We start from the raw sequence: 27,231 nt of genomic DNA on the forward strand, positions 1-27,231 counted from the left end.
TGATCCAAAACACACCGCCCGGGCAACAAAGGAGTGGCTCCGTAAGAAGCATTTGAAAGTCCTGGAGTGGCCTAGCCAGTCTCCAGACCTCAACCCCATAGAAAATCTGTGGCGGGAGTTGAAAGTCCGTGTTGCTCGGCGACAGCCCCAAAACATCACTGCTCTCGAGAAGATCTGCATGGAGGAATGGGCCAAAGTACCAGCTACTGTGTGTGCAAACCTGGTAAAGACCTATAGTAAACGTTTGACCTCTGTTATTGCCAACAAAGGTTATGTTACAAAGTATTGAGTTGTATTTTTGTTATTGACCAAATACTTATTTTCCACCCTGATTTACGAATAAATTCTTTACAAATCCTACCATGTGGATTCATGGATTTTTTTTTTTCACATTCTGTCTCTCACAGTTGAAGTGTACCTCTGGTGCAAATTACTGACCTCTGTCATCATTTTAGGTGGGGGAACTTGCACAATCGGTGGCTGACTAAATACTTTTTTGCCCCACTGTACATCCACTTACATTAGCCCCTCACTCACACAAACCCAAGATAGCAAACATTTTTTTTTTCCTTCAAACTCATTTACAATTGCAAATGAAACGTTTATTTCATGTGTAGCAGTTTATTTGAATGAATGGAGAGATTCTGCCAAACCTTTCTCCCCTAAGAGCGCTTAAGGGGTGGTGTGGACAACAAAGATGCTTGGAAGAAAGAAAAAAAAAAAAGCATACAAAATGTATACACACACGCACAATTAGGACCCCAGAAGCACAGCGTAATCCAAAATGGTGTGCAAATATAGTGATTGTGCGAATGAGGGTTTGAAAAAGAAAAAACAAAGCAAAAAGGCTTTAAAAGGTCTGGTCATCGTTACAGGAGTCAGTCCAGTGCCCAAAGACCTCACAGATGTCACAGTAGGGCCGCTCCTCACCCTTATTGCCATGGTAGGTGGTGTGTGGAGGGGAGTCTGGCATTTGCGTTTGCGTAGGACAGTCCTCAGTGTCGTGGAGGTCAAAGCAGTCGCAGATGTCGCAGAAGAGCCTCGGAGGAGGTTTCTTCTTTGCAGGCTGCTTGTCGTGGCTGTGGAGCAGGAGAAAAAGTAGAAGAAGAAGGATAAAATGACAAAGAAGAAGCAAAAGAAGGAAGAAAAAAAGAGGAGAGAAAAGGTAGAAAAAAGGAGAAGACAAGAAGAAAGAAGCAAAAGGAGGAACAAAAGGAGAAAATCATGAACAAAAACAATGGAGAAGCAGCAGAAGAAAAGGAGGAAAGGAGAAGGAGAAATTGTTAAGAGTCATTGCCACGCAGCGAACATCATTTTAAACACCCGAGAAGCTCTTTTGTGAATCGGACTAACCCGTCATAGTTATCCAGCTCGCTTGGATTATTCCCATTAAGGGCAGCAGCTGCCATTTTTTCCAGTTTGTCCTTGAGCTCCTGATTCTTCTTCTGGAGGTCCACAATGACTGAATTCAGGAAATCAATCTGTAAAGGAAACACACAACATTAGCATCAAGGCTGCCCCCGGAGAACAATGAGCACAACATTTTCTAACATATTAATAATTTTAAACAATGGGGGTTAGAATTATTGTACTGTTCAAAGGCTTTGATTGCTACAACAATGTGGACAGTAACTATGGTGATGTTACGACAACAGTAACTACGTGTCACTAAATATTCCCAAAAATCAAATCCCCCTTATAAAACAAATAAACCAAAAAAACAGAAAGAAAAAAAAAGAAGGTGCTGAGTGGCTACTGAGAGTCATCAAAGAAGAATCAAAGCTTGAAATGAGCCACAAAGAAAGCTCGCTTATGATGACTGCCAATTAAAACCTCTGAATCTTAACAGAGCGCTCACTGAACGCTTAAATCAAGCTCGATTCATCTTTGGAGGACATTTGTAGTTTTCACACCAAATAATGTGACTCGACCACATGAAACATAAGAGCCACAGTGATGGACAAACATGCACAAGTGAAGCTGATGAAAACAATAACAAACCGCTGCCTGATGGTGGTGCAGCATTGCCAACATCAGAGACAGGGCAGAGGAGAAGAGTTGGAATAAAGAAAGAGAAGGAGAAAAAAAAAGAAAAGAAAGTGAAATTCAAATTAGGACTTCTGCTCGACAACACGCTCAAGTCATCACAGACACGTACTACAGTATAACATTTTTAGAATAAACATGGGAGGGAAACTCGTGAAGCTGAAAACACGCTCACAGAGGTGACCCGATGGAAGTGTGTTACCAATTTGTTTGGCTTTATCAGTCATCCTTGTAGAGCTTGGGATGACGGAAGCTTCAAATCCTTTCAGTGAAATTAAACTCCACTAAATTCACCTCCACAAAACATTATACTGTAAGAATTAAATGAGTCAACAGAACTATAAAATCCACTATATAGCCTGTTGCTACAAACAAAAACATAGTGTCATTTAGTAGTACTGCATTGGCAAACGGCCCAGTCATTCACAAACAGCATTCAGGAAGTCTGTTTCCATACAGCTGCCCCAAACGGGCAGGGTAGGAAAGCATTGTTACACTGAATGTGTTAAAAGAATAAAATAGACAAAGCAAAACTCTCAGTCTGTTCACCGGTGTCAATCGGGAGTGCCGCAGTACACACCTGACTCTCTGCAGTCTCCTTATCCTCCCTCATTTGGTCCAACACTGCATCACCTGGAAAACAGAAATTAGTTTACCTTTGGATGGACGCACTGTCAAGTTTCATTAATTCTGCTGCTATCGAATGGCTGCAGTACAAGAAGAGATTAAAGGATTAATGAAGTATGTGGACCTGGCTAGACCGCCACAGCAATTACAGTCTACATAACGTAAGCATGTTTGTGCAGTTTTGGATTAAAATCAACCTTTATTGCATATTTTCCATTGACCTTTTACTCTGTTTCCTCAACATGCTATACAGACTCTTTGCTGAAGGAATACATTTTATACATTTAATCTGCTGAACAGTAAATGACTAACATGGCAGAAGAAAGTGGTGCTGCACGCGGTGCATCATTGTAGGAAATTACACATCAAATGCCCCCCCCCCTTTTTAAAAAATAAATAAATAAATAAATAAATAAATACAAACACACATAGCCCGAAGCAGAGGCCAAAAGAAAACCATTCTGATTTCAATTATCTGAGCCAGGTGACACAAAGAAAGTCTGGCTATGTTGAAACTGTGCACTGTTGTGCCCGAGGACTTACCAACGGGCCCCACGGTCAGATCCTTCTCGAGTCTCTGCACACGCGCCTGTAGAGTAGCTTTGTCCTGCTCCAAGGATTGAATTGTACCCTGCAGTGTCTTAACTGAGGCACTTTCCCCGCGTACTACAGCCAGCTATGATGAAAAACACAAAACAAAACAACCCGTGATATTAAATTACTGAAACGTTTCTTTTCAGCATTATAGTACACAATAAACAAACATTGTACAAATACAATCTCAGCCAATCTTCAAGCCAAGATTTGAGAGTATATTCAAAATAAGAAGACGAAAGCATAACAGAAATGTGTTACCACCTCCAGATGTTTCTTGCATTTCACAGATGCACTTTCAAGTTTCATTTTTAAGCAGAAAGCGTGGCCACACTTTATGACCTAGAAGTAACTTCTTGTTTCTAGCCTCTGAATTTGAAGAAATGTGCCTCGAACCTCCAATTAAAAGCTATACCAACTGTGACAATGACACTGAAACCCACACATGGCATTTAACAGCCAGCTGACATAAAAATGTTCCTTGGAGCAAACACTTGGAATTGCAGCAACAATCAGATGAAAAAGTTTGTGCTTCAGAATTATGTAACAACATCCTTCCCCTGGCTGTGATTTGCTATAACAACTTAAAATAAATTACCTCGCTCTTGAGGTTTTCCACCTGCTGGTCCTTTTCTGAGATTAAGGCACCGTTTTTATGGATGGACTGTTGGAGGGCAGCCTTCTCCTTATCCAGCTGTTCCTTCAAGGCGCTCTCACTATTTCAGGAGACAAATGGAAAAAGTTTATTTCTATGGACAAAATTTTCAAATTGTAAGACAGCAAATGTACTGAAGACAACGCTAAAACTGAGATCCAGTACAAACAACATGTCATGCAGGTGGGATGGAGCTGTAGGATAAATTACAAGCATTAGTGTCTTGTACAGGTTTATAGAAATGTGGTCAATATACACTCACAAGCCAGTTCATTAGGCACACCTTGCTAGTACCAGGTTGGACTCCCTTGTGTCTTCAAAGCTGTGTTAATTCTTAGTGGTACATATTCAAAATGTGGCTGGAATATGTGTGGCTGCACATCTATGATGCTAATCTCTTTCCCACCACATCCAAAAGCAGCTCACTGTCATGTTCAAGAAAGCAGTTTGAGATTATTTGAGTATTGTGACATGGTGCTGTCACACTGAAAGCAGCCATCAGTAAACTGGTACACTGTGGTCATAAAGTGATGCACATGGTCAGCAACAACACTCAGACAGGCTGTGGTGTTTAAACGATGCCCACTTGGTAGCAAGGGGCCCAAAGTGTGCCGAGAAAATATCCTCCACACCATTACGCCACAGTCACCAAACTGAACTGCTGATGCAAGGCAGGATGGATCCATGTTTTTATGATTTTTGCACCAAATTCTGATCCTACATTCTGAATTTTTCCAGCAGAAATTCAGACTCAGACCAAGCAGTGTTTTGCCCACCTTCTATTGCATATGTGTCAAACTCTGGCCCGCGGGCCAAATTACTATTAGAGCTGGCCTACTGGTATTATATAGCTAATATATATATATTGTTTAATATTAAGCTTTGCTTGTTCCATATTCAGTTTTCCAGCAAAACTTATTTGAGTCCATAAGAAAAGATTCATTCCTATATCTGGAGGAAGATTTTTTTTTTAATAAATATTAATGCTAGCCCGCGACTTTGTTCCAGTTTTGAATTTTGGCCCACTGTGTATTTGAGTTTGACACCCCTGTTCTATTGTCTAATTTTGTTGAGTCCGTGCAAGTTTTCTCAGTTTCCCGTTCTTAGCTGACCGACACCTAGTGTCATTCACTTGTAATCGGAAGGTTGCCGGTTCGAGCCCCGGCTCGGACAGTTTTGGTCGTTGTGTCCTTGGGCAAGACACTTCACCTATCGCCTACTGGTGATGGCCAGAGGGGCGCAATATGGCAGCCTCGCTTCTGTCAGTCTGCCCCAGGGCAGCTGTGGCTACAACTGTAGTTTGCCTTCACCAGTGTATGAATGTGAGAGTGACTGAATAGTGGTATTGTAAAGCGCTTTGAGGGGTCCCGAAAAGCGCTATATAAATGCAATCCATTATTATTATTGTGCTGCTGTAGACCATCAGCTTCAAGGTTCGACGTGTTCAGAGGCACTCTTCTGCATACCTTGCTTGTAGCAAATAGTTATTTGAATTACTGTTACCCTTCCATCATCTTAAAGCTGTGTGGTCTTTCTCCTCTGGAAGAAACAAGGAATTTTCATCGGAGAATTGCTGCTAATTGGATATTTTCCCTTTTTGTTTAAAAAAAATAAATAAATCAATCAATCTTATAGAGATGGCTGGGTCAGAAAATCACAGCAGAACAGCAGGTTTTTTTTGTTTTTTTAAATACTCAGACCAACAACCATACCATGTTCAAAGTCACTTAAAACACCTTTCTTCCTCATTCTGATGCTCAGTTTGTAACTAATGAATTGGCCAGTGAATGTATATTTACACTGTGACATGACTGACATGGAGTAATATTAAAAAGCATTAAGTACCTGAAGGCATTATTTGGCAGGCTTTAAAGGAAAGGAAGAGCATATTCACTTATTCATCAGTTCAGATGTTTAGTAGCTGAAGTCATTCGTGCTTATGCTGTTTATAAAAGGCTTTAAAGTGGACCTCCTCATTCCCAGCACCACATTTTTATCTTGCACTCTACTAAAGGAGCTTTCAATGACCAACACTTCAAATGATCAATCATTATCTGCCACTGTGAAACAATAGATTTCCTCAGTTGTCTGTCTGACAAAAAAAAAGAAAAAAAAAGAAGCTAATTTGGCTACTATTTGAATTTTAATATTTTACTTTCTGTCACTGGCTGCATCTAGGCTTGTTTTGAACCTGGTGGCTGGGCGCCACCTCTCAAATGCATCTGTCATATCAGTAATATGAGGGTGGATATTAAAAGGTTATGCAGCAAGATTATAGCAATGTTGTTTCTCTGAATATTCAAATGATACTATTATTAATATTAGTGCGGATTTAGTCAATCACAAGCTGTACAAACCAGAGTCTATATACATTTCTGGTAAAAGGTGTATATGAGGGAAGTGTAAAGAAATATCAAATTAAGTAGAAGATTTTTTTAAACTTTTCCTGCAAAAGCAAGAATCATCAAGTGATGTTTACTACATATTTGTAAGTGGTCTGATTATAAAAAACATATGAGGTCCACTTTGCGTGAATCACGTAATGCAGGTGTGAATAATTTTACCTTTGCTTCAATTCTTCCAACTGTTTTTTGAGCTTTGAGTGCTCATCCTTAAGCTGGCAAAGGGGAAAAAAAACACACACACAAAACAGTTAATATTCAGTCACTGTCAGTTGAATTTAAAAATCAGAATCATGTGGGTCTCTGTATCCAAAGAATAAAGTTTAAACCTTCACAACATCACTCTGGTCTCTGTGTTTATCATCGAGCTCCTCAGTCAGTCTGTTTTTCTCATCTTGGAGCGTCTGCAGGGACTGCGACTTCACAGAGACCGCTTCTTTAAGCTCCTCACTGGAGAAAAATATTGTTGTTCAACTCATCCAAGTAATTTTTCAACTCAAACAGACCATACACTGGCTTTTCATATCTTTACAATAATATGCTATTTAGTTGATTGAAAATATGAATATGATATGTTTCTGTAACAGAAAACAGTTGAGGATGAGGATGTACTCACATTTCCTGGCATAAACCTTTGCTCCTCTGAGTTTCAGTGCAAAGCTGTTCTTTGGATACATTAAGGTCCTCTTGATACTTGGAGTTCTCTTTCTTCAGCCTTTCCAGCTTTAAAAAACAAACAAACAAACGAACAAACAACAAAAGGTGGAGATAAATACAATCAGAAGATTTTTTACTTCACACCATCACTTTCACATCACTTTATACAAAAAGCCACATTATTAGAAGTTTCTCTTCAAAATCCCATCTTTTACCTGTGTTTCCAACTCCTGCTTGGACGTCTGCAGCTCGTCCAGCAAAGACTGGACTTCATTCTTCTGCTGCATCAACACGGCCTTCTGTTTTGTCAGCTGTTCGAGAGCCTCGGCTGTCTTGCCAGAGGCCTCTGCAGCCTAAATGGCAAATGATCAGAGCAGATTGAAATTAAAAGCAGCACATTGTTGGTTAGGACACCAAATTACTTCAACCAAAACAATAGAATTAGAAATGTGCAGATCAGATTTAACTACTTGTAATGCATGATTTGTTTTGACAGCAATTTTTAAAAAAAAAATGTAATTAACTACATGTTAAATTTATTTCCTCAAATAGCTCGACAATTATCAGACCTCAGGTTTTTGCAATCCAACTGTGCCTAAAAATGAACAACATGAAGATTTCACAATGAGGAAACATAATTACTACATAAAGACTTAAATCCTGTGGCCTCAGAACGGACACTGACAGCTGATTGTCTTGTGGAAGAGACAGTCAACTATTTAAATTATGGCATTTCTCACTTATCATTGAGCAGGACCCCAGATCACCTGACACCTACATAACCATATGATCAACAGGAATTTTTGCCCAACATCAGATCACGTTATAAACCCACAGGCTAAGGCTGGGAGCTAAAAGAGGTAAACACTGGTTAGTAAATGGAAAGTGTTAAGACATAAAGAGCAGAGGGACAGTGCGACAAACCAGCAGGCATGCAGTGAGAGGGTGACATAGCCCCAGCCGTTCTAACATGTGTTAATCAGTGATTTCTACAGGAGGACAAATACCTCAAGTTGCTTAGAAATGGCATTTTTTAGCTGTGATTCCAGTTTCCTGACTTGCTGGGTGGCTTCATCCCTCTCCACCTGGAGGGCATCCTTCTGAGCTGTTAAATGTGCGATGCTGGAGGAAATTTTTTCTTTTACAGCAGTGGAAGCAGATACCTCGGCTACAGCATCTTGATATTGCTTTTCCAAAGTTTCTTTGTCTGTCTGTAGGACCTTAACATCAACCTGTAGTTTTTCCTGACTAACCTGCAAACACTTCAACTCTTCAAGAAGTTTTGATTGCTCTGCAAGCCAGTTCTCCTGGTCCGTCTGGAGGGAAGAAATCCCCTGCTCTAGTTTACACTGGCTGGCTAACAGCTCATCCTTCTCTGTGGTCAGTGAGATCATCTGTCTGCCCAGCTCCTCCAGCTTCGATAGTAACTGGTTTTTATCTTCTGTTAACTGTGAATTTTCTTGCTCTTGGCGCTTCAGTTGTGCCTTCAAAGCCTCCACATCCACCATGAAGGCCTTCTTTTGCTCCTCAGCATTGCTGAAGTTGTATGAAAGCTCTTCTTTTTCCTGAGCAACTTTGGACAAAGCTCTCTGTAGTTCTTCAATTTGCTTGGAAAGAAGATCGTGGTCAGACACCGTTTTACTGCGCTCATTAGATTCAGTCTGCAGCTGGGTCTCAAGTACGCGCTTGGCATCGGAGACTGAATTAATCTGACTTTTCAACTCCTGGATCTCCTGAACTAGCTCCTGGTTCTCCTTCTGCAAGGACAGCACTTTTCTCTCTGCTTCAGTCTGTAAGGACTGAAGATGTTTGTGTTCTTCTGTCAGTTTCTCTACCTGATTAACAAGCTCAGAGTTAGCCTTCTCAAAATTCAGTTTTAGTTTACTGTGCTCTTCACTGAGTTCAGCTTTGCTCTTTTTAAGCATTTCATTATCAGAGGACTTTTTCTTCAGTTCATTTTGCAGGTCAGTCTTTTCCAGTTTCAAAGAAGTCAACTTGGCTTCAAACTCTTTTTTTTGCAGTTCGGTTTCCTCCAGCACTGTTGATAAGTGATTCTTCTCCTGAATAAGGTTAACATTAGTTCTGGAGCAACTATCCAGTTGGTCACTGATTGTTCGGATATCATTAGCTAGCTTATCACGTTCGAGAGAAAGAGCACTTTTGTCAGATACGGCCTTTGTGTGCTTCTCTTCTAACTCTTCCTTCTCCCCAGCCAAACGCTCATAGTCCATGTTCTGCTGCTCCAGCGCTGAATCCAGGCTCATCTTCTCTTTTCGTAAAGCATGGAGAGCCATCTCCGTTTCAGAATTCTGAAGACGAAGCGCTTGCTTCTCTTGCTCAACAGATGCTAACGTTTCTTCAAATTTCTCTCTGGTCTGGGTCAGCTGTTCTGTTGATACTTGAAGCTTTTCCTTTAATTCTTGTATCTCTCTGAGAAGCTCTTCTTTCTTGTTAGAGGTTTGTCTTTGGATTGCAAGAAGGTCTTCCTTCTCCTGTAGCAAGTGAATCCTTTCAGAATCAGTCACTTGACTGCTTGTCTTGAATTCTTCAAGCATCTGGGCCAAGCTCATTTTTGAGATTTTAAGTTCTTCACATTCACGGATATAGCTCTCCATGTTTTTCTTTGTAATACTAAGCTTATTCTGGAGCTCCTCCTTCACAGTCTGAAGGCTCTTTTTGTCCTCCACAACTGCGCTGATTTCAGAGGACATCTCTGCCTTCTCTTTTGTCAGCGTTTCTGCTAGGGCTTGGAGCTGGGTGTTCTTGATTGTGAGAGCTTCTTTTTCTAAGTTCAAGGATTTCAGTTTTGCCTGCAACTCAGCATTCTTAGCATCAAGAGACTTTTTAGCATTTCTAGCAGAATCTCTCTCCAAAATCAGATTGTCCTTCTCACACGTCAGCCTTGACTTGCTTTCATTAAGGTCCTCTTCAAGCCGGTTTCTCTCCTTGCAGACTTTTTCATAATCCTCAAGTAGCTGCTTCTTTTTCGCTTGTATTTGCTCAATGTCCTGTTGATGCTTTCGGATAGAATCATTCTTCTCTGCATTTTGTCTTTGAAGCTCCTCAATTTGAGCCAGATATTCACTTTTACTTTGCTTCAGATCTTTGATTTCAGTCTGTGCTTCTAGAAGACGGCTTTTGAGCTTGTCGAGTTCCTCATTCATTGAAACATCTGAATGCTTCTTAGTGGCGAGCAGTTCCTCTTGGCGTTTTGTTAGCTTTTCTCTGGTTGTAAGTAGTTCTTTATTTTGGACTGAAAGTTCCTGGTGAATAATCTCAAGGGCAGAAAGCTTAGCCTGAACATCTGAAAGCTGCTTCTCCAGTTTGCCTTTCTCAGCCTTAAAATCCTCACTTTCCTTATACATATTTTCCAGATCTAGGTTTTGCTTTTCCAGTTTTTTCGACAACTGTTCAACGTCATGCTTGTAGGAGTCAAGCTCAGCAGAAAAACACTGGGAAAACAAAAGATGACAGAAAAAAAGGGAGGGGAATACCCAAAGCAAGGAATGAATGAATACAAAATAAACCAAGCAGATATGGATATCAGTCATGTGCAAATGGAAAGGTTAAGCTGCAGAAGCATCAAAAATGGCAAAAGATCAAACCAGAGCTTACACCACAATGATTTTCAAAAGATATGCATATATAAATAAGAGGCAGAACATTTTCACTTCTGCTTTCTTTGAATACGACTTGAACAGTGCATCTAAGATGAAGCAATCAAGATATGATTGATGACACAGAATTTATTACATTTAACGGAGTTAGAAGTTACCAGGAAGCTAGCAGAAGTTAGCTCGCTAGTTACCTAAGCATGATATAGCATGTTCTGACTGAGAGATTTCTGAAAAATAATCAAACGTACTGCTCTGCTATCACTTCCAACATAAATGAAGACAGGAAACTAAACAGCAGTGACGTTTGTAGGGTTACTGAAGTTGGGCTAGCTGGTATATAATGATGTGCTACGTGATCACTAGTGACACAGCTATGTTAGCGTAACATAAACAGAACGCTAACACTTTTCCCCTCGATAAAAGTTAACGTGAGGGTTCCTGGTGGTTAGGGACAAATGCAATCGCACGGCAGGATGCTGTAAACAGGCCAAACTTCAGTCAGGAGAACAACTGAGATAATCCTCCCACAATACGAGGTTAGTCATTAATATACTGCAACAACATGGTAGAGCAGCTGTGATAGAATACAGCATTAATGAATCAATGGTACAGAAGTGGAGGAAGCAAGAAGAATGAGTTGAATAAAGTTTGATTTATCTGACTGCTTTGTTTCGCTTAATGTGCCTTATAATCCCGTGCACCTTATGGTCCGAAAAATACATATTTGACTTTTTTATTTGGCACACTGCAGTTTAATGTTGCAAAGCACCTCTTTTTAACTTCAGTGGATATTATACATGGTTATGCTCAGGATATGTCAGCCCATTTCTACTGGAAATGCCTTTTGGTTAAACTTTCAGCAAGGAATTTGCATTTGCACTGTTAAATGTTTATATAGCTTTAATGCATATAAAAAAAACAGCTGCTTGTTTAATTGAAAATAAATGGATGGGGTTTTTATTTTTGTGCTAGTAATGTTGTGGAGTTGTATTTTGTCTTGCATCAATTATATCGTCAGTTATATCGTTATCGCAAATTTTCAAATACATATCGTGATAAATATTTTTGGCCATATCGCCCTGCTCTACTGCCGACTTGATTCTGAAGCGTGTGGTTGTATTTGTATCAAAGTATCAAAAATTATCCTTAAAATTTAAATTTATTAACCTTTTACTGAGTGTAGAATGATATATAGTAACTTGACTTGCAACATAACTGAAGAATTCACAAACACATGTTAGAACACATGAATACTTAACTTTGGTTCAACTGTTGGATTTCAAAGTCTTGAATCACATCTTGATTGCCTTATTTGTGCGTACACTAAGTTTAAATTGCAACTCAAAAGAAATAAACAAAAAAAATTGTAACCATCCATCTCACGACTAATTAATGTAAAATAAACTTTTTAAGTGAGCACTGACACAAACAAATCAATTTTTTGAAAAGTGGAAATGTTCAAATTTTTAAAAAAAAAGAAAAAAACAAGCAGATTTTTACTATGACTTCATAAATTTAGACAATAACTTCATCATTTTGGGTTTATGTCTGTAATTGTATCCATGTCATCCTGATCTGAAGTTCTTAAAACTTTTCTAAATCCATGGCAATCCAGATTCATCTGAAGGTGAACATGCGATCCATGTGCACAGCATTTAAAACTAATCGTTTCTCTTTATGTGAATGTTTTTCCACTAATAAGTATAAACCATCTATAAATACAGACAGAATTTTATAAGCTCTACCCCTGCAAGCATGCAACCCATGGTGCCTTTGATTGTAGGGCTTGTTATTAACTGTAATGTGAGGGGAAAATTAGCAACTCAAAACAAATAATGTGTATGGCAAAACGTAAATAAACAACAACAACGAAAAACCCAAAACAGTTAAATACATCTTCCTCATCGTTTCCGTTTCAACCATTTTAATGTTTGAGGCTACCAAATTGCCAAAAATAAAAATGCACCAATAGGTGTTTGCACTTACCTGGGCCTGCTCTTTGTATGGCTGCAGTTCAGACACCATCTTCTCTAGCTCTTGGGTTTTGTCCTTGGAGGAGGAGAGTTCCTGCTTAAACTTGTCAACCTGACTCTGCAGTGTTTCAAATTCCTTTGCATGGAGCTCAGACACCTGAGAGAGGGATTTCTTCTGTGAGGCCTTGAGCTCCTCAACCAAGGTCTCACCCTGTTTAACAGTCTTCTCCTAAAGAACAGGGAACAAGAAAGGGACACAACAATAAAATTTTTGTTGCCTTGTTTTGATGCAGCTCATGTCAAAAGAATATGTTTTTAACGGAATAATTTACATCGAGTAATAAGTAGTATGTTACTTTATAAAAGGATTCAAGTTAACCAAAGGCTCAGGGTCAGTTTAAAAAAAAAAGAAAAGAAAAGAAAAAGGTTTGTAGAGCAAGATTTTTTTGCAGTTAGGAGTTCACCAGTGAACAGGCTGATTAATTCCTGCCATAAGTTAACCGCTCTGACGTTAAATGAAGTGTTTTGTGGTTAGTGAAATAAAGATGCTGTGAGCATTTCTAAAAATAGATGTGTGCATTGAAAATGCTAGCTCAACATATGTACTCAAAATATACATCAAAACATATTTTTTGTGACTAACCAAAGTAGTGATGTTCTCCTGAAGGGTATTTATTTCAGTCTGATGTGCCTCTCTAGTCTCTTTGAGCTCGTGCTCTTTGTGGGACGCTTCTTGTTGGAGTTGTTCATTTAAGCGTGCCACCTTCTCCTTCTCCTCTGCTAGATGATTTTGTAACTCCTCTAGCCTCCTGTGTGATGACAAAAGAAAAGGAGGATGTGTAGTGAGCAGTCGGATAAATTACAAATTACATGGACTAAAACAAAAGAAAAACAAGTATCCGACTCTTTCTGAGTAAACATTGTAATCAGGTCATATTTAATGATGGAAAATTAAAGTGTGGTACCTTTCTTTCTGTATGAGTTCTTCATTCATTTTGGTCAGCTGTACAGAACTATCACCTGATGCCTTCATCATATCAGAGATATCATTTTCCAGCTTGTTTTTGTCTTTTGAAAGCTGCTCGTTCTTTTCATCTGAAGCCTTTAACTTCCTCTCCAGCCCTGTAAAAACATAAAAAAAGATGACTTTGTTAAAACAAAAAATGTACACACACACACACACACACACACACACACAATATTTAAAGACCGATCAATGAAATGATAATGATCTTACCAGCAAGCTGACTTTTTAATGACTCTGATTCTTGGGCCAAGGATGTGTACTCCTCTTCTTTCTTACTCAGTTTCTCAAGTGTTTCTACAAAAACAAAACAAAAATCATACAAACAAAAGAATTATACTGATACTAGAAGATTTTGCACATTAAAAATGTAGAATGACAGCAGATGACAGGAAAATGGGATGTGAAAACATTTCGGTAACTCAACACAGAGTGACTCAGATTACCTTGCATAGTTTTTGATGATGTAGTCTGCTCCTCTGTGCTTTCAGCCACCTTTTGTTTCTGTCAGCAAAGTTTAGGAAACGTTTTTTTATATGACACTTCTACGGTAGACAAACTGCCAATATGTAATGTTTTAACTGCGTTCAATACTGAGATCAACCCACTGGATCAGTAAATATTAGCTGACACTAGCTTACTGCAGATATATATGCAGATTTGTTGTGTGACAATAATAAATATCAAAAAAAAAACAAAAAAAACTGCAGCAGAGAAATAAGATAAAGGTAAACTGTGGGGAAAAGGGAGGTACAATTTGGGGAGAATATCTCCAAACCCAAAAATTAAGTCACAGTTCTCACCAGGTCTCCAAGTTCTTGTTCCAGGGTATCCTTCTCCTGCTTTACAGTATTCAGACTCTGCTGTAAAGAAAGGACTTCCTGCTGTTTGCCCTCCAACTGAGAGTTTAATTCAGCAACCTTTAACATATAAAATGCAATGAAATGCATAACAAACAAAAAGCAATGATTTTATGAAAATGGTACACCAAGTCAAGGATAATCACATCACCAGGAGAAAAATATGGCACATAACAAAAAGGGAGCATTTATTGATCATGAAGTTACCAAGAACCCACCTTGGCACCCTGCTTGTCTCCTTGGCTCTGTACCTCCTCTAGCTGAGCTTTCAGAGCTACAAGCTCCTGGTTACTTTGTGCTACTTTGCTCCGCAGAGCCACCATTTCCGCCATCTGTTCTTTGGTTTCTCCATCCTTGTCTTGAGCCTGTTGTGCTAGCGTCACTTCCTTCTCCTCAAGCTCCTTTACCCTAAGTTCAGCAGCATGAAGCTTTCCAAGAACATCTTCCATCTCCACCAGGTGCTGTTCTTCTGTTTTTTCAACACTGGACCGAAGTGACTCCTCCAGTCGCTCTTTGTCCTCAGTCAGAGACAGCACCTGTGCCTTCAGCGCCTTCAACTCCTGAGTCCATGCCGTGGCTTCAGCTTTGTGTTTGGCGTCGGCCTCCTCCAGAGCTGACTTGTGCTCCAACTTCAGCTTCTCAAGTGCACTTTTGGTTTCTACAAGTTCTTCTGTCTGAGCACCTGCACCTTTGCTGAAGGACACCTTCAGCTCTTCCATGGCTTGCTGGTGAGAGGCAACGGCAGCCTCCAACTTTGAACGCCACAGTTCAACAGCGTCAGCATTCTCCTTCTCTGCCTGACTTAAGCGCATCTGCAGCTGCTCTTTGTCACCAGAGAGCCTCACAGATGTAGCCTGAAGCTGAGCAACTGCATCACTGTGGATTTTTTCTTGAGCTTCTAGCTTCTCCTTGTATTTACCTAGCTCTTCTTGATGACTAGTTTCCTGAGAAGCCAACTGATCCCTCAGAGAGTTTATTTCTTCCAGGAGGGGAGAAAGAGTGGAGTTTGAGTCCTCAGAGCCCTGCTGGACCCCAAGACGCAGCTGCAGGTCAGCCACCTCTCTTGTTCGAAGTGCAAGGTCCCTCTCAAGTTCCATAATACGGGATCTTTCTGACACAGTAGCAACCTTTAAAAGCGGGAAATCTTTATTTAAAATTGTATCTCAAAACTAGCCTACTAAATATCTTAGTACATTAAAAACAAACAAACAAAGGATTAATAAGATTATTTAATAACTAACTTTTGCTAAATATATGAAAAACTAATTGTTAAAGAAATTTAAAGTGATTACTGGGTGAGATTTTTTCCTCAATTTGCTTTTTTTTTTAAATGAGAAGGATACAAAACATTTGATGTTGAAAATAAATCATTATACTGACCTCTTGTGGTTATAAACGGTATGATCCAAATAATGGAAGTGAACACTGAAAGCATGTATGGAGCTACAGCAGTGTGCAAGAGATTTTCCACCAAGTATTAGACTAGAAAGTGTCCTCACTGACGTCGTGATTTATCAGACACACAAACTAAAAACATCTCAGGTAGTCCTGATATTTTATAGTGCTTTTACACCATTCAAGCTCTGGTACAAAAATTTTTATTTTTTTTTTTGTGTTAACATAGTGCAGTTTTAAACCTACAGGCCTAATCCTCCTCAAAACTATACATTTACTGTGACTGTAACACTGTAGGTGGACTGGTCTGGGAGGTGGATACGGTTTTAAACTAGCAAAACGCAGGGACACCAAATAAGCGGGACAAATGGATGTCAGGAAGGACCGGGAAAGGAGAGTATAGGATAACTGGGAAAATGATTAGCTTGGTACAAGCTGGGGAGGAGTTTGTCTGTCTGGTTAAGCAGTGATATCACAAAACCATCTGCTGGAAATATAGGTAAACATGTGTCTCTCTGTCAGATCCACATGGTTATTGTTTTGGAGGTCAAAACCTCCATATTTTCAATATAAAAAGATTTTGAGTGGACCAGTGTGAATTTGAGATAATTTAATATCTGATAAAGTGTGACAAAAGAAACTAATACTTTTGACATTTAATTTGCAAACTGTAAGCAGGGCAGACTAATTTAGGATTTTAAACATACCAAAGATGTTTAATATTTTAGTATATGATTTAATCTGGTTTTTAAGATCAGGGTTATTAGTTTTATGTAAAGCTGAAAAAAATGCATCTGTAGGGTACATTTACCACAAGCCCATATACAGCAAGAGTCCAGTTACTGCTGCACATTTTTTGGCTACGGGCCTTTTTCCCAACGCAACACGCTGCAGAGCAGAATTCATTACCCTAGTGTCTTCTAACTCTCTTTGGAGTTTCTCAGCTTTGGTCTTTTCAAAGAGCAGGCTCTGTTCAAGCTCCTTAATGTGGGCATGCTCCAGTCTGGTCTGCGTCTGTTAGTAAACAAGGGGGAGAGGAAGAAAACACACCAGTGCCACCATCACATGCCAGCCCAACGCAGACAGAGAGGGAGGGAGACAGGAGAAAGGAAGGAGGGGTTGGATAGGGATGACAGTGAAAGTGTGTGTGTGTGTGTGTGTGTGTGTGTGTGTGTGTGTGTGTGTGTGTGTGTGTGTGTGTGTGTGTGTGTGCGTGCAAGTGAGTATTTGAAGGGTTGAGGCAAGGACACTGGGTGGGTGTGGATAGTGATGGATGAGTGGAAATGAGAAAACACCCCCATGCAGAACTTTCAGGCTGTGCCATAAACAGCTGCAAATAGGGATTTTTTTCAAAGAAACAGTGGGGGGGAAAAGAAAAAAGAAAAGAAAAAAACAACAAGCAGCGGACGACGGGGGCATGTAGTATGGATGTGCAGGATGAGTATGTTGATGGAAGCAGTTTAGAAGTAACCATGCAAAAAAAAAAAGTCACCTGGTAAACAAATCACACAGACTGTTATGATACACAGAAAATTTGATACTGTGTGCCAAGCCAGCAAGTAAAATCAAGTTAACATGACTTCACCACGGTGTGGAGAGAAGGCAGTACTGGGAGTTTCCTGATCCCTGTGTGTCACTAACACAAAGTTGGTGCATGTTAATATACAGAAGATGTCCGATTTTACCAGACGAAGTCAATATAAAGACATTTATTATTGTGGTTTTCTATATACAGCAATTAGTGTTGTCAATACCTACACTGCTTTCTCTCTTTGGTGATGAGGCCACTGTCCACACTTTAAATATTTAGTGTTGTGAGAAACCAGCCGTTATCAGACCACCGTGTGCAAGACTTGTGACCAACTTAACAGATATCAATCAGTAACAGAAACATTTTAGGCTCAAGAAATAGAAAGGATCTCACTGGCTTTCTCTGTATTTTGGTGCTACAAGTACAGATTTTTATGGAAGCTTAATAAAGCATTACTTAGAAAAACGCTCTGCTTCTAATCTTATGTAAACACAATAAAAGTTAAAAACAGGGTCTGTTTGGAAAATTGGAATAGCACCAGTTTTAAATGTATGTAGACCATGGTTTATCCCAGGTCTTCATTGAATACAATGGATAAAATAAACTAATATTTAACAATCTGATACACCATATCCAGTCAGTGGTATGGATGTTGGACCGGTTTTATTAGAAAACTGAAAACACATATATTAAATTACATTTTAACTCTTATCATAGGTGTTATTCCTCCCTGGTTGCAGTGGGCAGGCTCAGAAATTAGGACTGTGACTGGGTAGTGAAAAGACAAGGGGGCATTTCCAGTGGTTCCATGCTGAGCACTGGACCAACATGAAAGACGAACATGGGAAGGAAGAAGAAGCAATAAGACCGCGTCACTGAACAAGGAGGGTTACTGAGGGTTACAGCTCAACATTAGTACACCTTCAACAGCTTGAAGTTAACACATTATTTTTTAGTTTGGTGGTCATATTTTTTTTTTTAACTACACAAAATTATTTATGAATATCTGCTGCTTTAACTGTTAGTACACACATTTAAAGAGAAGGAAAATTGAGTTTCTAACCCTGTAGCCCACAGTTTAAAACATCTATTTTGAGCTAGGATGCCTTCAGAGTAACAGAGGTGGTTTCCTGTGCAACACTGTGGAATAAATAAATTATTTAATTAGAAAAGAAACACATACTACTGAGCTACTGCACTCTCAATATTGCAACTTGGGATGCAAGTTGCTAAAAAAAAAACAACAACAACCCAGTAACAAATGGTAAACAGATCATGACATAATTTATCTGTCTGCATTAAATTGGGGGTTACATAAAACTAACACTTTCAAAATCGAGATGTCAGATTTGGTGATTTAATGGAAATGGGGGCAGGTTTAAATGCAAACATTGTATTGACTTGACTGTACTTGTGTGAATCTCATGTAAGATTAAAGTAGATATATTATGCTCCATATTCTATTATAGGACTCTAGTTGAGAAGATTTGTTTTATTTGAAATTCAAAATTTACCAAACTGGACCTTGGAGTAGCTACTCCAATTTTGCTAGCTTTACCAACATTTTAAATCCCTTTATTATGTGAGTTTATGTAAACTGGAATTTCGGGCACGGTGAATGGGGCAGCCCACTGCGTCTGAAGTGTAAATTTAGATATGAAGTCAGCGGTGTGTATCCGTGCTGTGTATTTACCTCCAGGTCTCCTTTGGTAATGGAAACTTCCTCAACACGAAACTGAAGATCCTCCACCTTCCTATTTAACAGAAACATATTTACTCCTCTGAGGCACAAGCCACCTCTAAACTGCAGTGATCAAGAGCGATGCCAACAACAAATTTATTACCTTATGACTGTAAAACAACAGTACTGGGAGCAAAGCTCTCACCCCACTTTCAGTGTCTCACAACATTGAAACTAGAGGACCTAATTTACTCTCATGAGCATCTTTAACTAGTCCCACACTCACCTACGCTCCTCCTCAAGCTGATTCAGCAGCTCCACCTTGTCTTTGTCTGCAGCTTCTACCAAGGCACGCAACTGATCCATCTTTGCCTCCATCTGTCAAAATCACAGACAAACATTTAAAAGAGATAAAATTAATACGTACTAAACTAACTGTGGTTCAGGCTCAGTGACTGAGCTGACCTGCTCATGCTCATCCCTTAGCAGGGTAATTTCTTGCTCCATTTCTCCAACATGGCTTGTGGCCTTGGCAACTTCTGCCCTCTCCATGTCCCTCTCAGCCATGAGCTGCTCAATATGCTGTTGCTTTTCCTTCAGTGCCTCTTGCAGGGCTGTGGTGCCTGAAATCTTTCGATTATACCTTGAGGATGTCTCTGTCAGCTGTAGAAAGAGAGACAGGTACCATGTTCATACTGCTGCGTGTCTCTCACCATAATGCCACAGGTAATACACTGTTGTTGTTCTTTGTTTTTTTTATAAGTGTGTCTCACCAGGCCTGTGCGGCTCGGCTTAGCACTAACAGAAGATGCCACAGAGCTCATGGTACTGATGGATGAGGCACTGGGGCTCCTCTTCAGCCCTGCCGGTGTGGCCACCACTTTCCGAACGGTTGTTTTTGCTTTGGCAGGCGTAGTGGAAGGAAAGCCAATGCGTGTGACTTTGTGCACTGGAGCAAATAAGCCATACTTGGGTTGGCACTGAAAATATCTGAATACAACCACAATAATAAAAGTGTTCAATAAAAGGAGGAGTGTGGTTGAGTTTACACACAACTTGTTTATAGATCTTGTGGCTTCTGTACCTTGTGCCTGCCACTGCCCCATCATTCTTTCCTAGGGGCTCGTCCAATTCCACGCCACACCACTCGCCTTTGGCAAAGTCTGTTTCTCCAAGGAAGCGTACCACTCCTGCCTTTGTACCACCAACCTAAGAGGAAATACACCAAAGATTAGCCAACATTTAATTCTCTTAACAGATGAGAGGGGACTAAAAAGTAATCAGCTTTGCCTGGTAATAAATCCCAAGGGAAATAATTCCATAAAAGCCACAGATGCAAACATGCCAGAATTGTGGGGTATGTGTGTGTTTATTACATTTTATTTTTTATCATTTATAAAATAATGTTTAATAATAATAAATTATTTATAAAATAATTTCTAAATTATTTTAAAAGCATAGTTTGGAAGTTTACTAAATGTGGTAATGGTGAGCATATTTCCTCTGCTGCCCAACAGGCATGAGTAACACTTCCTCTTTACTTAATGTGCTACACATCCTCGTGATTGTGCGGGGAAAAAAAGGAATTCATAAGGAGGAAGCAATGCACTCAACATCTATAAGCAGACCTGAGTGACTGTACTACGTTACTAAAACTACTTCACTGACTCAGAAGTGAATGGTTCAAAGTACAAGTGAAAGCAACCATATTTCATTTGTTAGCTTCCTAAAAACTGGAGGAGGGCTTCGTGAGTCATGTGATTCTCAAGGCCCTGCTGACATTGCTAAAACACAAAAGGGAGAACCTTCAGATATTTGTAGCTTTGCTGAAATGTTCAGGGAAGAAAACTGTAGGCAACTTTTTTTTTCTACTTATAGAAACTTTACCAACACACGGTCACCAATCTTCAGTTCCCGTTCCCCCTTCTTGACCGATCCAGTCTCTGAGAGGTTGGAGACAGATTCACTGTTTGTCCTTGCAAGGTTGGAAGATGGGGTAGCTGGTGTTGTTGCTGTTGAGGCCTTCTTGGCTGTCGCGGTACTTGAAGGCAGTGCTGTTTTTGTGGCTACGCTTCCGACTGAGGGAGTGGGTGATGCTGCGCGGGACGTCGGTGCCGTCTGAGTTCCATTAGCCTCTTCTTCTGTGCGAGACAACTTGGAGGGGCGGGTAAAAATCCCTCGCAGGGCTTCACACTGAAAGTATCGAACGCCTGCTACTGACCCATCGTTCTTCCCAATTGGCTCATCTAGAACAATTCCCGCCCACTGTCCTGGGGCAAACTGCGTTTCTCCCAAAAACTGTATGTAGCCCGGCTTATTTCCATTCACCCAAACTCGATCCCCAATCTGGAAGCTCTCCTCCACATTCCCTGACTCTCCAGAGCTGGCACTTGCAGCCGATTTGTCTGCAACAGCAGTTTTAGCTGCATTTTGGTGAGAGGGAGAGTAGTAAGTTATTAATTTGAATCACAGAGCCACGTCACAAATGCAGAGCAAACACAGCACACCCCTTGTATATATATATATATATATTTTTTTTTTTTTATTAGTGCTGTCAGCGTTAGTCTCGTTAAAATGACGTTAACGCCATAACCGCATTAACGCAGCAAATCTCCGTTAGCGAGTTAGCGCGGATCGCCTCATGCATGGGGCTGCACGCATTAACAAGCTACCTGCGCTAACGGCGTTGAAGTCTTGCAGCTCCGCAATCCGCGTTAACTCGCTAACAGAGATTGCTGCGTTCATGCGGTTATGGCGTTAACAAATTTTTATATTTCTATAACACTATAAATGTACTGTCATCTGTTTAAGTCTTGCTGCTTAACGGGGTATCAAAGGGAAATCTTGCATTAAGAATATACTAATTATTTAGTCAAGAATCAATTTTCATGTTTATTGTAAGTTTAAAAACAAAACACACACACACACACACACACACAAAAAAACAAAACACCAAACATGTACATTGTTTTAAATAAGGCTATACCTGCATTCAAATGCTACTCAGCTGATGAGTTTCGACATGTATTCCTACCTGTGCTGGGGTTGGTCTTGGGGGCTCCTGTTCCAGGTGGCCGAGCTATCTTGCTAGGCACTTTTATGCCACTGGGCTTGGCTGTGCTCATGTTTCCTCCTGTGATCTGAACCACAAGGCTTGTGTTCGTCCCTGGATACAGACTGACCCCAGACCATCAAAACCACTGCCTGCTGCTCTGTGATTGCAATGCTTTTTCTCTCTCCGCACCAAAATTTAATAAACAAAAAAAGGAAAAAAAAAAGAAAAAAAATGAGGAAAAGGGAGAAGGGAGAAAAAGCGCTTCTTGCAAAAAGGACCCTGTTGATAGAGAGAGGGAAAAACAAAACAAGTAACATTACTTGATTTTGTGAACCTTTACTAAAGTATTTTTACTCATTGGTCAATAACCCTTCTGCCAATATCCTCTGCCTTTAACTCTTATTGTCTTTGACAAAAATAATTTATTTAAATAATTGATTTAATTTATTTAACTAAACTAATAAACAACAGTGCACCTGTTGCAAGCCATGATCTGTAGACTTTGTTTTTAGTGCTGTGTTAATGGAGGTATTTTGTTATGACAACAAGTTCCTCGGCATACACGACATCACAGATCTAAAAATACCCCTTCACAGCCTGACCAACGTGCAGTCTGTGGTAGTGCCATCTGAACGTCTGATAATGTGTGACCTTGACCACAGAGCACAGACTGTGTCACAGAGGGTCTCTCTCAATCTATCATTCTGACATCAAACAACATGTAAGGCTTGGCTGGCAGCTTTTTATAAAACTGGATTACTGCAGAAACACGACCACAGGCAGCAGATTATCCTGTTTGTCAGATTACCTAAGCACACAAGCCGAATGGTTGAACGCTCCATTTTAACAGAAATTGTCTGTCACTTACTTGAAGCAAAGACTGTGGAATCATAATCATAATGTTTTATACATCTGCTGACCTTTAACATGCACTTAGGCAGGGAAAGACCCTGCATATGTCCCCATCAAGCCGAGACACTGTTTGTACAAGTATGGAATTATCACAACAATTTTTGTATGTAATCTGCAAAGAAATTTGCTTATAATGAAATTCTACCAGTATACAAACAAGGGTTTTCATTTAGTGTACTGACACTTAATTCTGTACTTGGGCTTTACCTTGTCACGTTATGAGTGAAAACAAGGAGCTCAAGGACTTGAACAATGTCAAGAAAAAAATTTTATTATATGTAGCTATTCCTGTAATCATTGACTGCAAACGTCTGAAACGTCCCAGGACAATGAAACAAGCTGTGCATGTATCGAATTCCTGAGAGCGTTAAAAGTTTTTCACTTCAAAACAAACTATGACGTGAATCTCTTCTGAGTCAGGCAAGACGCTCGTCTTCAAAGTAAAGAAATTAAATGTTCAACAGCAGCACACAAACATTACTTTCATTCCTGAAAGGGCCTAAGAGCTGCACTACACAGGTTTACCTAAACAACTTAAGAAAGGAAGCTCTCACGCAGCCTCCAAGATATTTCTCAGCAGAGAGTGAAAGGTGGCCATCAGCAGACATGACCCAGTTTGAAAGCAGTGCTCCAGTTTTATCCCGCTGTGTCTTTGAGTGACGACTGACTCAAGCCCTCAGGTCAAAAATAGGCAAAACAGGGAAGCCATAGCCATTATAGCTGAAGACGTCTATGCAAGACTGCACTTTCTAGTCTGATTGACCCATGAACGCGTGGTACAATACGCAGAGGTTACATTCATTGTGCAGAGAGTTTTAAAAGCAAAAGGTTAGTTCTATCAGAAAAACCACAAAGCTCTAGTACAAATATCACATGAGCTTGACCAGAGGATGTTACAGCTCTGATTGGTGAGCTGAGGCTGTGAGCTGAACATGATCCTCTCACGGTGAAGAATTTCCCACAGCAGTAATGTTAATCTTTTGCCACTGACTCAGTCTAATCTGTAGCTTGGGGAAAACACCAAATACTCAAGCTTTGCAAAAGTTAAAGAGATTTAATACACTGATGCATGCAAAAAAAAGTATAATTCTTAACTAGATTCACATTATATCACATGTAGTATGATTTTCTCTCCCCTGGTGTAAATAAACAAACAGAAACAGGTAGACAGTAGCTTGTAAAGCAGAAGTGAGACTTCTCAGAGACCTCCATTAACATAGATGACTTCCATTTTCACAACTGCATACATTTGCATGCTCAGTGTCCATTAAAGTATTGGATATGAGTGTTATGGCTCTGACAAATGATTTAACTGTCCCCCACCACACAAAACAGGATGAAAACAAATTAACGTCCAGACAGAAGTTCTTAAAATTCTTCAGTATATTCACTACTAGTTGGAAGGAGTTAATGGTTACACAAGTCCACATGGTCTTCCACAAGATTAATATTAGCCAGAGACTTCACTACTAAATCAGGCCCATTTCCACTATTTGAGCTGCCAAGGTATCCTTTTAAACTCCTGCCCCAAACAAAGACCAAGTAGGGTGCATTTCGTTGCATCCATAAGCAATAAACTAACACCTTTACATCTTCAGATGTGTGCATTATCTGACATGACTTGCACATTCTCTCTCCTGCTTTGGTCATCTCAAGGCCAAGTCAAGCTCTGGCTCTTCCTATTTGAGGAAACATCTGCAGGGAGGATTATTCAGGCCCCTGTTAGCACTGACAAACGTAGGCAAAAAAAGCCTCAAAGGTACAGAATAAGAGCCAAAAGCATCCTGTGTCCTCGAACTTCACTTGTTTTGAATTTAACAACCCTCACCTTGCTGCCATTTTACAGACACACCCCTGTCCTACAAAGATTCTGGCTCATACCAATGTGAATAGACATAAATAAGGCCTGGAATGACCAAAAACAGACTTCCTACCTCTTTAATGTGTTCTTACAGCACTGCAAACATTACAGTTAAAAAGATAGCATTCACGAGCCCCTTGCCTCTCAATGCAGCTTCACTGACACACTGCACACTGTGGCTGAGCTGTAAACCCAGTTATCTTTGTGTCAGGTCAGCGAATTTGCCTGTAAGCGACACTCGACTTGTCACCTCTGCCTACCAGTGGCTAGCGGACCGAGGAGCTGTCGATGAGGTGGCACATCTGGTAACGCTGCTCTAAAAATGTCCTGTCAGCTAACTCACCTTACCAGCTAGCTGAATGGTAGCTCTTCTCCGCTAAGAATGGGAGACATTAGCGCTACACAGGTTCATCACGTCCACGTCCAAACCTCCCACATAGCCCCCCAAAAGAAAAAGGTGTCATAAGCTAAGAAACTGAAAGGCAAATTCCACAAGTCCAAAAGTCTCCGCAATGTCACCGGCGCTCCAGCAGGGCACACTGCTGCTACAAATTCACTCAGCACACGTAATTGTTAGCTAATATCATCTGTATCGAATGAATGTTCGTATAGTGTTGTGGCGCTCAGGTGCCTGGTCACCTCTTCGGCTTAAATGGATCCCGGTCGGGGGGGGGGGAGATGTGATCAGTTGCTAAGTAACGCTAGCAGCGAGGCCCAAAGCGGTTCAGCGAGCCGGTGGTTAAGACCACAAGCAATATGGGCTGGTTAGCTAGTGAGCTAAACTAACACCTCACCTCAAGTAACGTCTGAACAACACCTGAACAACTTTCACGCGTGTTTATCAGCCGCTGTTGGACCAGAAAATATGCGGAAACGGGATGAGGAAGTACTGACCTGATGTGTTTATGTACAGACTTCGTCGTCCGAGGGGAAAAAAAATAACACAGCTAGCAAGCTAAGTACAGAACCTCGATGACTTTTAGAACTACGTTCGACTCACACACGGGGAGGCAGGCACAGCCCAGCGTGCGTGCAGTCTGTCCAACGGCTGAGGGAAACGTCAGGGGCGGGAGCTGACCAAAGATGATATGTGCAGAAAGATGGAGCACTCCATTGCTTCGAAGACTGAACGATAGATTAAAGAAGCACTGAAAATAGTCTTTTTTGCCATCCATGTGTAAAAAAAGTGACGTACTATGGAATTGTTTAAAAAATAATAAGATAACTTAAATTTTTTTAGTTTTTAAGTAGACACTTTAAAATAATTAATTGGAATTTTGACTTAGGAATCCCCAAAAAGTTTTTCTTCTTTGTTCCAAGTTTCCATAGATAACAATAAACTGGGGAGGAAATAAAATTAGACTTCACTGATTCATCTCGCATATTGGTAACTCGTTAAAAATGGTGGTCATAGTATTTTAGCTAGTTTTTTAGTAAACGGATGTTGGCCTTGGATGCAGACCAGCGCATCAAACCCTCGGAGGTTCTCAAGCATCCCTTTTTTGACCCTGGCCTGAGAGTTCCCCCTGCATTAAAATGAGAAACAGAGGGAGACAAAAGTCTCCAGCATTGCTTCTTTGACCCCAGACAAAAGTGACAAAACCACAAGCAGGGGTTGGAAAAGGCAATCCACAGCAGAAATCCACTGCAAATGCTTATCTACAATTCAAACCCAATACTCCTTTAAAACTGATAACAACAGCTTAAGATTTTAACAAAAAAATAATTAAGTTGCTCCAATATTTATCACTTTGGCTTTTTTTTTTTCACTCCCCCCACCCCAACCAGTCGCGGCAGATGGCTGTCCCTTCCTGAGCCTGGTTCTGCCGGAGATTTCTTCCTATTGAAGGGAGTTTTTTCTCCCCACTGTCGCTAAATGCTTGCTCACAGGGAGTCCTCTGATTGTTGGAGTGGCCAAATACTGTAGGGCAGGAGTCTGTATGTTAGAGTAGCTCTCGAGGACTGGAGTTATAGAGACTCTTGCTCTAGGGGAACTAGCAATTCTTGTGAAAATTTAAAAGAAAAATCCTTAAAAACAATAACAACAACCAGCAAATATGGTCTTGAACGTGGGCACAATTTTGGTGAAAATCCATTAAGTAATCACTGTTTCAAGTTCATACCAATATTCAAAGTGGAGCAGCGGACACCTTACCATCACATCAATCCTTCAATCAGACCTCAAACACAATGTTAACACTGATAAATTGGATACAAATTAATTAAATAAACCAGCTTTAAGCATCAACTAAGTCTTGTTTGTAATTCTTCAAAAATACAGAGCTACCCTTCAGCTTCCTAGTAGACAAACTGTCATGATACTGGGTCTGGTGACCCAGGG

General features: G+C 40.3%; 1 protein-coding gene across 6 annotated transcripts; it reads right to left on the reverse strand.

The window, feature by feature from the left end:
• Window positions 1-465: 465 nt before the first annotated feature.
• clip1a (CAP-GLY domain containing linker protein 1a) lies at window positions 466-26,053 on the reverse strand. 6 transcript variants are annotated; one of them, XM_026186502.1, is made up of 28 exons: window positions 25,785-26,053; window positions 22,097-22,396; window positions 20,950-21,485; window positions 20,147-20,271; window positions 19,836-20,052; window positions 19,528-19,725; window positions 19,349-19,440; window positions 19,075-19,135; window positions 16,760-16,864; window positions 14,674-15,582; window positions 14,399-14,515; window positions 14,042-14,099; window positions 13,809-13,892; window positions 13,537-13,693; window positions 13,215-13,380; window positions 12,585-12,800; window positions 7,989-10,433; window positions 7,197-7,334; window positions 6,941-7,047; window positions 6,654-6,774; window positions 6,487-6,539; window positions 5,768-5,788; window positions 3,866-3,983; window positions 3,217-3,349; window positions 2,627-2,679; window positions 2,002-2,007; window positions 1,354-1,481; window positions 466-1,079 (listed from the first exon to the last, which is right to left on the reverse strand). In XM_026186502.1, exons 2-28 carry the CDS (start codon window positions 22,185-22,187, stop codon window positions 851-853), a joined length of 6,684 nt encoding a protein of 2,227 aa, XP_026042287.1. In that variant the 5' UTR covers window positions 22,188-22,396; window positions 25,785-26,053; the 3' UTR covers window positions 466-850. The 6 variants fall into 6 exon arrangements, with proteins under 6 accessions (XP_026042287.1, XP_026042288.1, XP_026042291.1 ...); XM_026186503.1 differs by lacking the exon at window positions 25,785-26,053 and adding an exon at window positions 25,234-25,778; XM_026186506.1 differs by lacking the exon at window positions 16,760-16,864.
• Window positions 26,054-27,231: the final 1,178 nt, after the last annotated feature.

The sequence above is a fragment of the Astatotilapia calliptera genome, chromosome 12 (assembly GCF_900246225.1).
Source record: "Astatotilapia calliptera chromosome 12, fAstCal1.2, whole genome shotgun sequence".
Taxonomy (NCBI): domain Eukaryota; kingdom Metazoa; phylum Chordata; class Actinopteri; order Cichliformes; family Cichlidae; genus Astatotilapia; species Astatotilapia calliptera.

What these genes read in the sequence shown, in the direction of transcription:
- clip1a (XM_026186502.1), bottom strand. Translation starts at nt 22,187, where the DNA reads ATGAGCACAGCCAAGCCCAGTGGCATAAAAGTGCCTAGCAAGATAGCT. An exon ending in CAAGACCAACCCCAGCACAG is followed by an intron (nt 21,486 to 22,096) that starts GTAGGAATACAT and finishes ACCAAAATGCAG; the next exon opens with CTAAAACTGCTGTTGCAGAC. An exon ending in CATACAAAGAGCAGGCCCAG is followed by an intron (nt 10,434 to 12,584) that starts GTAAGTGCAAAC and finishes TTGTTTTCCCAG; the next exon opens with TGTTTTTCTGCTGAGCTTGA.